General features: G+C 49.1%; 4 protein-coding genes across 4 annotated transcripts; all 4 read left to right on the top strand.

Moving 5' to 3' along the window:
• Positions 1 to 1418: 1418 nt before the first annotated feature.
• On the top strand, positions 1419 to 2739 carry ASPSYDRAFT_160643 (RNA-binding protein; the record flags this gene model as incomplete). Its single annotated transcript, XM_040842927.1, has 3 exons — positions 1419 to 1621; positions 1691 to 1795; positions 1854 to 2739. The coding sequence occupies 3 exons, from the start codon at positions 1419 to 1421 to the stop codon at positions 2737 to 2739; spliced, it is 1194 nt and encodes a 397-aa protein (XP_040697854.1).
• Positions 2740 to 4739: 2000 nt separating this feature from the next.
• On the top strand, positions 4740 to 6575 carry ASPSYDRAFT_50021 (uncharacterized protein; the record flags this gene model as incomplete). Its single annotated transcript, XM_040847986.1, has 3 exons — positions 4740 to 4845; positions 4913 to 5209; positions 5267 to 6575. Coding segments are annotated over exons 2-3 (1333 nt in total), but the record flags the coding sequence as incomplete, so codon positions are not given.
• On the top strand, positions 6481 to 7442 carry ASPSYDRAFT_481317 (uncharacterized protein). The gene is made up of 2 exons (XM_040847572.1): positions 6481 to 7258; positions 7323 to 7442. The coding sequence occupies exon 1, from the start codon at positions 6582 to 6584 to the stop codon at positions 7089 to 7091; it is 510 nt and encodes a 169-aa protein (XP_040697852.1). The 5' UTR covers positions 6481 to 6581; the 3' UTR covers positions 7092 to 7258; positions 7323 to 7442.
• Positions 6770 to 9136, top strand: ASPSYDRAFT_482375 (uncharacterized protein). The gene is made up of 4 exons (XM_040847592.1): positions 6770 to 7258; positions 7323 to 7680; positions 7736 to 8380; positions 8496 to 9136. Exons 1-4 carry the CDS (start codon positions 7160 to 7162, stop codon positions 8801 to 8803), a joined length of 1410 nt encoding a protein of 469 aa, XP_040697851.1. The 5' UTR covers positions 6770 to 7159; the 3' UTR covers positions 8804 to 9136.
• The last annotated feature ends 159 nt before the right edge of the window (positions 9137 to 9295 follow it).

The following is a 9295-nucleotide window of genomic DNA, read 5'->3' as shown; positions in this document are numbered from 1 at the left end:
TCTTCGCTTTTCCTCCCCTGTTTCTTGTTCTTGTCGGAAAACACGGAGTCGGTTCGGATCAGTCCTGTAACTCTGCTTTGTGCCTTTTTTTCTGCCTTTTCTCTTCCTCTATTTTCTTATTCTCCTCCGCCTTTGGGCCTTATCCTTGTCTAGTACCTGCTATCTTACGCCTCTGTTCTCAAGCATACAAATCTTCTTGCCGCGCCACTCGCCTTTTTTATCGTCCTGCGAACGTCAATTGTTGAGGTTCTTCGATTTGATATTGCATTGTCTGGTAAGTTTAATAATTTTTTTTCACTACTTCGGGCTGGACTGGACCGGTCTCTTCGTTTTCCGCCGTTCCTTCGTCCTTCTGTTCGCTTGAGATCGTCCTTGTCTCGTCTCGTGGGTAGTCCGCCAATACCTACCTACCTCTTGATGCGCTCAACGCAACCTGCCCGTTTCACAATCGCCGCCTCGAAGGCTTGCCACGACACCACTGGCCAACGTTTTCAATCTGAGTTGACGCGGACGGGCTTACTTCATTGGATATCTCATCAATTGTGATATGCTACTGGTTCTGATCGCCTACCTACTGCTGAAATCGCTGAAGTCGCAAATTACGTCCCATGCCCTTAGCTCCTATTTCTCCAATACGTGCGGCCTGGTCTTCCGAGGATATTTTGTGAATGGGTGGATAATGGCACCATTTCCGCAAGACGGTCGCAGTTGGGAGGGGTGGAGTTTGTATCGACGGATGCGGCGGGAATCCAGGTGAATAACTCACTGTTCCTGGTTTCGCGCCACCAAGGGCTGCTGATATTCTACCTTCACCCTGGTCAGCACGGTCGCTTTTTCCGGCACACTGTCATTTTGCTTATTAGCGAATGTTGACCGGGCGTTGGGAAGTGACCGGAAGTGACTGCAAATGAGGAGGTGTTCGCTTTCCAGTCCCCAACCATCTCCCCCGGCTGAGAATTATCTTCAGCAAGCTGTTGAAGATTATATTCACTTTCAGTTTTTGTCGCTCTATTCCTATCTTTTTCGTCGAGCCGGTTGCAGTCCAGTTGCTACTTTTACTCATATTAGCTCTCAAATCGACTCACAACAAGGTAGATTTGGTTCACTTTGCTAACTGCGACATTGTCGCATTCCCAGAAGTAGAACACCTCTCAGTCCCTCAAGTGATCAACGATCGTACGACACGCTCCTTGACGACCTCAACGAATTCCCCGGCTATTTACGCGTTAGAAAAGTTTTTTTTTCTCTGGGGTTTCAGCTTCTCATTAAAATTTTGAAGGTATGCAGAGCTTCTAAGTCGACTTTCTATGCAACATTTGCTGCGGCGCGAGAGTAAACACAGCCAGGTTCAACTAACACAACTGTTTTTAGACAGCACTATCAATCATATTTTTACGAACATCCGAATCGCAATCAAAATGTCTTTCCAGAACTTCGATACCTTTCAGAACCAGCACCCAGCGGCTGACGCAGCCGCCGCTGCTCCCGGTGCTCCAGCTACCGCTGACACTGCCATGACTGGCCAGACAGACCCTTCAACTGCGCCGTTCCAGGGTCCAGCCCCAGGTGAGGGTGCCCCTGCTGTTCCTCAGCAAGGAAATGAGGGCAAGACTACTCTCTGGTACGTATACGCGCTGTGTATCGAATGGGCTCCTTTGCTATCGTGGTAACTAATATGGGTTCTATGTAGGATGGGCGAGCTCGAGCCTTGGATTGACGAGAACTTTGTCCGCAACCTTTGGTTCCAGATGGGTGAACAGGTCAACGTGAAAATGATCCGCGACAAGTTCTCTGGGTGAGTACATTGTAAACAACTCGGCCATCAAGAGCGACGATCCTAATGTTGGTAGTAGGAGCAATGCCGGGTACTGCTTCGTTGACTTTGCCTCCCCCGCCGCCGCGGGCAAGGCCCTGTCTTTGAACGGCACCCCGATGCCGAACACCAACCGCCTGTTCAAATTGAACTGGGCCACTGGTGGAGGCCTTGCGGACCGTAGCCGCGATGACCGTGGCCCCGAGTACTCGATCTTTGTCGGTGACCTAGGTCCCGAGGTCAACGAATACGTTCTCGTCTCTCTCTTCCAGAGTCGCTTCCCGTCCTGCAAGTCCGCTAAAATCATGACTGATCCCATCAGCGGCATGTCTCGCGGTTACGGATTTGTCCGTTTCTCTGACGAAAACGACCAGCAGCGTGCTCTCAGCGAAATGCAGGGAGTGTACTGCGGTAACCGTCCGATGCGCATCTCCACAGCTACCCCGAAGAACAAGGGCCCCGGTGTTGTTCCTGGTGGTATGGGCATGCCCGGTCCTGCTGGCATGTACCCTCCCATGGGTGCTCCTCCCATGGGCTTTTACGGTGCTCCCCAGCCCATGAACCAGTTCACCGACCCCAACAACACAACCGTCTTCGTCGGTGGCCTTTCCGGATATGTTACCGAGGATGAGCTCCGCTCGTTCTTCCAGGGATTTGGCGAGATCACTTACGTCAAAATCCCGCCCGGCAAGGGATGCGGCTTTGTTCAATTCGTTCAGCGTCACGCTGCAGAGATGGCCATCAACCAGATGCAGGGATACCCCATCGGTAACTCGCGCGTGCGTTTGAGCTGGGGCCGCTCGCAGAACAACTCTGGCCCTGCTGGCAGCCCTTACCGCCCCGCACCCCCTCCTCCTCCCATGTACCTTCCTCCCCAACACCAGTATGGTGGCGGTTTCGCACCTATGAAGGTAAGTTTTCGCTAACTCCCGTCTTCTTTAGCAGTGTGTTTTTAACCCGTTGCCCATAGTAAAAAGTTAGCGTTCCTTCTTGTCAAAAGGAGCAACAGGAGTTCTGTCACCCCTTCAATGATGGGTCTTTTGAGTTATACCGCATTAACTTTGCTATTTATCTCTGCGAGTTTTCCTCTATAGTTCTTGATGGACCCACATCTTCTCCTGTGTTATGTACTTCATGTGTGCAGCGCTTCCATTTTAGCCATACCTGCCTGGGTCTTTTTATTCCACAATATTCTGCGATTCCTTAGGTCCTCTTACCCATTTCGCTTTCCATACCTAACCAATCTTTGCTCTTTTTTTTTTTTCGTTTCTTTTCCCATGTCTTTCGAGATGTACCCTACGTTTCCCAAGTTTCCTTTCATGTATCCCGCTCTTGAAATTACGTCCCGAATCTTAGCTTCATTGTTCGTATGGCCAGCAATTCGACGCGCGTCCTTTTCTATACTCCATGGGAGGCAATCTGCAAAAGAAAAAAGTTTGCTCTACAGCGTGCCCTGGAAGGTAACAAGAATTCTTCATTTCTTGCTTTCGTGATGCTGAACGATGTTCTGTTCTTAGACTGTCTGTACAACATTGTTTCGTTCGCATTGTCCACCGAGCCCACTCAAATTTATCTCGTTTGTGCGATGGCTCTGAGCTTCTACTGATTCGCCTGTCCTCTCTACTACGTATAATACGGTCATTTGTGCCCTGATCGTTCTTGTTACCGGGATCTCATTTGCCTGTAACTGATGACTTTGGCGGGGATATTTTCTGCAATACTCTTTGCTTCTGGTTGCCTTTGGAGTTCCGGCTGAAGGCAGTATACGACGTGCTGATCTGATAAAGGATGGGTGCTTGATCCGCTGTTGGACTTGCGGTAACTGATGGTGTTCTGCATTTTCACACTTCCTGACTAGTATGCCAATGTGAGCTGCTTCTAGTTGAAGCCTTTCATTGCTTCTTAATGTTCGTGTCTTTCAAGGTTCTTATGATGATTCCCCCTTCGCCACGCAGAGTGCTTGCTCCTTTCATTTTTTAGTACTGGCGCCTTTATTTGTGTTTGAGTCAAGATCGCGAGGTATGTATGTATCTCTGTCACAACATACTGGTTTTCGGAGCATAGATTCTTCAGCAAAGACCTGATTTTCTTTGGTCCTCTGGGTCAAGGTCAATTGTCATAAATAGGGTTCGTCTGCAACCTAGCCACAATTTATCCTAGCTGATTACACCGGTTTTGTCACAGTAGTAGTAGTAGTGCAGTACGGACATAAATGACGGGAATGGACTGGCCTATTATGGCAGGAGCTCCCATGATCCGGGGGCATTACTCCCACCTGCCTCCTTCCGCCAATTACTAGCATGGCGCTCTTTGGAGTCATCGAGTGCCAGCTTCGTTGCAGCTCCAACTTGTCTCCCTCTGTGTTGTCCGAACCCATCCATCTCGTCCATTCATGCGGATGCGGCCGTGGTGTTGTTACCGCTGATATTTTCTACCTTGATGCCAGCACAAGCTTCAGATTCATCGTTTCTAATATTATCACGAAAAAGCGAGCAGCAGTGTTACGCGGGTCATCCATCATGCGGTACGAAAACTGGGACGTGCTTCTATTTCCAGCAAATTCCAAAGTGCCTATCCAGGAATTCAAGACGCAATGTTTTGTGACCCGTGATCGAGGCACGTAACATTCAATATCTTCAGAGGTTTCCGTTTTGAATACTAACGTCGAGTCCATCATCCAGAATCCCCTTATCTTCACAACCCTGCGTTCAATGGCCCGGCTACCTATTATCAACCGCACGGCAACTTCGGCCAGTTGCCGGTTCTCACTACTTTCATCCCGAGCCTCCCTACAAACAGTCCCTTTCGAGTGTCCATCCATAGCTGGGAGCAACCCCATGCTAGCCGCCTGATGGAAAGCCTCCTGCAGCCGGATGATACGTCGCTATTTGAAGTCAGGATTTTTGTGGACGGGTTGTGCGTGGCGTAAGTCCCCACCGACACTGCCGCTGTTGGTGCCATATTTAACAGCTGATTGATGTCAACCAGGGGAAGCGTGATTTCCCAAAGAACGAGCTGGCCGCATGTGATCGGTAAGTTTATTCGGTGTCTCGTAACGTTTGGTAAGATGAAAGCTAACGTTGATTATCTCTTGGTTAGAACTAAGTTCCCGTAGGCTATTCTTCCTCTATAAATACCCCGTGGCTTGGCCAGATAGAAATATTACTAACATGTGGTTGGTGAACTCTATAGACGTCGACAAAAGCGGTAACCAAGACACCCTACGCTTTCCCCCTTTCCACCAGGAAATCTTGGAGCAAAGGCACTGGGATGCAGGGGATCTGCATGGCAGAATCAGAGTAGTGATCGCAGAGGGGTTTGCGCGGCCCCATCGCAGCCCTCCTTTTGAACGAGTCAAGGAAATCATGGCGCTTTCGTTCCAACACGCTCCTCTGAGTGAGTTTCACCCCAATCTTTGACCAGAATTAGAGTACGCCGGCTCACCTGGACCAGATGTTCTGGAGTACTCTAGTATTGCCTGGCCGAATACTTCAATGTGGAGCAAGGAACCACGACTTTTCAACTACAATGCAGGAAGCGGGGTGAGTGACCTCAAGGAAGCAAACGATGCACACGCCCACTCACCTTCTCGACATGAAACCCGGCCCCCGGTAGCTACTACCGGACAAATTAGTAACCCACCCGCGCTGAACCTCTGGAGAAATAGGAACTACCAGGGCCCTGTACCACAATGCCAGGGTAACTACATGGACCCTCGGTGGGCTCCTCCGGAGACAGCCTTCGCCGACCCATTTGTCGATCCATACATGTTTGACCCAGCTGTGCGTCACCGGGGTGCGAGACAATCTTGGGAGGACATATCAATGTCGGACTATATCTCGAGTTCCAACAGTAGTCGAGCGATCTCAAGCATGACGGGTATTAGCTACGAGCATAGCAAACACCCCAGCCTTGTTGCCCCTATGGATGAAGACGCGTATAGCCAGTTAATCCAGGCCCTCAGCCCGCCTAAGCCACTCTCTTTCAGTACTCACGCTCAGTCGAACCCCTCCACTGCTGCTCTACCTATGGGAAGTAAGCTTTCGGCCGCTGCAGAAGCGCGATCCCAATCCTACAGCAAAAGTGGGAGCCGCCGCGGCTCCATCAGTATCCTAAAAGACATCTCGTACCCAGGCACTCGGGACGTATCCGAATCAAGTGTCAAATCAAATACCGCGCCATCCGACCCTGCTGCAGCCACCAAGCTTCATCCCAGTCCTAGTGGGCCGGTTAAGAGTAGAAAGGAAGGACTATCTCAGGAAAACAAGGAAAACGAAGCAGAAACTACTCTTAAAGAGAGTGGTAAAATACACCAAACCCCTCCGAAACTCAACGCACGGACTAGTGGTAGCGTGGAAACCCCCACTGAGAGCAAAAGAAGACGCTCAATCGGCTCTAGTCGCGAAGACTGCCTAAACATTGGCAGGAAGGAACCAACACTTGTATCACGCACGCAAGATCTCGCCACGGTAGAAGGCGACGATCATCAGAACGAGTTTGATGGTTTCCTGAGTACGCAACCAATGCTCATGAGTGCCTCAGCTGAGGTTGGTGAGGTAGAGTGAACTCCGACGTACCTTTATCTTTATGATCATTGATTCGGCCATTATAACAATGTCGCCTTCTATTTTGCTTGTTTCATACTACAGACCCCGCAGGCGGCAAGGCCGGTAAACCTGTGTGGATGTTACTAGGGGTGAACTTTGTATTGTTGCACTATTCTTTCTATTGAGACATACAATTAATCATTAGATACTCGTCCTGCTTGATGACTCTGCAAATTGCGGGCATTTGCAAGTGCTTGCCTAGTTTAGAAATAAGCAACGACAACCCACGCACGCCTACCTTTTGGATGTTAAAGCTCGCACACCTCTCCTCACTATCCCAGCTTCGCTTCACTTCCTTACTTATCGCTTGTCATTTGCCCACTACCACCAATTCGCCAAAAACCACGTCTTCTGTCTCTCCTCTAGATAAAACCCCCAGTTTGTCCATCATGAAGAGCAAAGAACCAGCAGAGCAGCCAACATTTGGTATAGCCTCCTGTCCATCCTCGTCTTATTACTATCCAGAATTGAACTCTACAAACTTTCTCTCTTGGTCAAGTCAACCCTCACCCTACCGAGCCCTGACCCCTTGGATTAGTTACGGCAGCCCTTCCTATATGTATTCCACGTCACGTACGCTTGCGCCTGCTACTTTTCATCCTTCCAACCAGTCACTCTGCAGAGATTCGCCATACTCATATACCGCGTCAAATACAGTGCATTCACTCTGATAGGCTCATCCAACTCAAGTCTAGGTCCCTCCCCTGGCCCTAACTACGACACTACGTCAGGGGTTGAAATGCATGTCGAAGTGGAGGATCATAAACAAGAAATCAACGGTCCTCAAAACACCCAGTTATGTGCTGCTTCCATGGAAGTAGGCGTGTTTAGAGATCAGGTATGGCAAGACTTAAGCGACTTACCATGCCTCATTTTAAATTCAAAAGGCTGACTTCTGGTAGATTCGGACAGCATCCACCTCTCGAGCGGGATCAGTAACACTCGACTCAATAGATATTGAGTCGATCAGCGACTCCAAAATACTATACTATTTTGGGGTGTTAGCGACAAAGGCACTTCTACTACCTAGGTTCCACTTTACAAGCAGCCGGAAGTCCAAATACTGGGACGTAAAAATGACGATCTATGGCATGACATTCATTCGCTCACACATCTATACGTCTCGAAGAGTCGCAAAAGTTTCCATCTGTAGGGAAGCTTTGAAGAAGCTAAAGAATGAATTCCCAAACTGGATCGTGCCCGAACGACCCAGAGATTCAATTTCACCTCCTGACTGGAACTGGGTAGAAACGCTACATGGTAAGAGAACGGAATTTTTAAAGACACCTATCACTCTGCTAACAAGGAATGCCAGAATACTGTGTGCATCAAGGTCTTCCCGAGCCGAAATACACGAAATACGTTCATCACAAAGGGTACCGCCATGAGGTAGAAGTGGACGGCGGTACATACTTTGGTTCTCTCAAGTACTACTCGCAGGAGCTGCAGTCAAAACAGGGCGCGGCACATGTAGCCCTCTATGATGTGCTTGTGAGAGATGGCGGGGATGAAGTCGAAACAGGGGGGCTTCCAAACTTGGGGAAATCCAACGAAGCTCTACTGGCTGTTATTCCCCGAGACCCGCGCCAGAAATCCAATGGATTGGTTGGGTCTAGGGGAGTTCCGAGCCTAGAACAGTTCAATGAGGCTCCGTTGGTGGTGGCTCCTCGAAATCCGTATAGCTCGCCCACTGAACCAAGTGTGTCATCAAAGAGGAAATTTGAGGACAACGAAGAGTCGAAAAGAGTGAAAAGACGTGGCGGTAGAAGCAGGCCGCCAGTTACTTCTTCATGGGCTTGCAAACCAACTGCAGGGAACGCCAACTTACAGCCGCTTGGAAACTGCAGACTGGCGGCTGTTGAGGCTACTGTGGTCGAAGAACAGCGGCGCTGGAATGTTACCCCTTCAGAGATATCACGTAAACTTCAAGGCATTGAAACTTGGGTCGCAAAACTAGAAAGTAACGTCAACCTCTTTCTTCCTTCCATTTACACCAGAACTTGAACCCCAAGCTAACGCACCTATTACATGTCACCTTCCTGTACGGAAGGGGCCATGTGGTTGAATTTATCAAGAAGTTTGTGATCTGCTCGCGTTGGAGTGTCCTGAAATTCGTATTGAAAGAACTGATGGACGACTTATCGAAGCTGACGGGGAATATACTGCCGCCGCATACTTCAAAGCTGACCCATTCCTAGCCAGAGCAGGAGCAATTGGCCATACCCAAATTTTTAGCACGACTCGGAACGTGGTGCATGAAGCGTGTGCTTCGAAGGTCTGTGATTATTTGATTGACATGGTCAAGGAAGACGTGATGCTCGAGCAGAAGGCGGCCAAAGAGCGTGAGGCAATCAACATGTGGGGTGAAACGGCTGCGAGGTAATCCGATCAAGCGCCGGAGAGGCCGGTGCACTTCACAATAATGATGATGTTTGATGTCTTTCTCAACCTCTCAAGGTATGGATTAGGGCTACGCCACACTCTGAATTTAGCTGATTATAGCTGGGTTCAATCTTCAACTGCATCTCTTTTTTTGGCACAGTGACCAGATTTGTAAGATAATTAGTTATTCCAAACTCGTTGACGGGCTAGCAAAGCGGTCAGGCCTTTCTAGATTGTCCCTATAAGACGGATGGAGAGGACAAGAAGAGTTTACGCAGAAGGCGAGAAGTTAAGGGGAAAAGCCGAAATAAGGAGCAAAACATGAAATTTGTTTTTTGCCTGATTCATTGAACCATACCTAATGGGCCCAAAACCAGTGAGAGCTCGTAGCTAAGGTATTGTCGCAAGCCCAAGTTCAAGGTAACGCCACAAAAACCAAAATTGTAGGACAGAGGCAAATAAAAAAGAGTAAAGAGATTCTAACCAGGTAATC

This window comes from Aspergillus sydowii (genome assembly GCF_001890705.1).
Source record: "Aspergillus sydowii CBS 593.65 unplaced genomic scaffold ASPSYscaffold_14, whole genome shotgun sequence".
Lineage (NCBI taxonomy): Eukaryota > Fungi > Ascomycota > Eurotiomycetes > Eurotiales > Aspergillaceae > Aspergillus > Aspergillus sydowii.
The sequence above is the reverse complement of the archived record's forward strand: the minus strand, read 5'-3'. Positions and strand labels throughout refer to the sequence as shown.

Excerpts from the sequence above, each read along its gene's own strand:
- ASPSYDRAFT_481317 (XM_040847572.1), top strand. The coding sequence starts at position 6,582 with ATGACTCTGCAAATTGCGGGCATTTGCAAGTGCTTGCCTAGTTTAGAA.
- ASPSYDRAFT_482375 (XM_040847592.1), top strand. The coding sequence starts at position 7,160 with ATGCATGTCGAAGTGGAGGATCATAAACAAGAAATCAACGGTCCTCAA. Across the intron at positions 7,681-7,735 it reads CTGGGTAGAAACGCTACATG|AATACTGTGTGCATCAAGGT; the intron begins GTAAGAGAACGG and ends AAGGAATGCCAG. Across the intron at positions 8,381-8,495 it reads TTGGGTCGCAAAACTAGAAA|AAGTTTGTGATCTGCTCGCG; the intron begins GTAACGTCAACC and ends GAATTTATCAAG.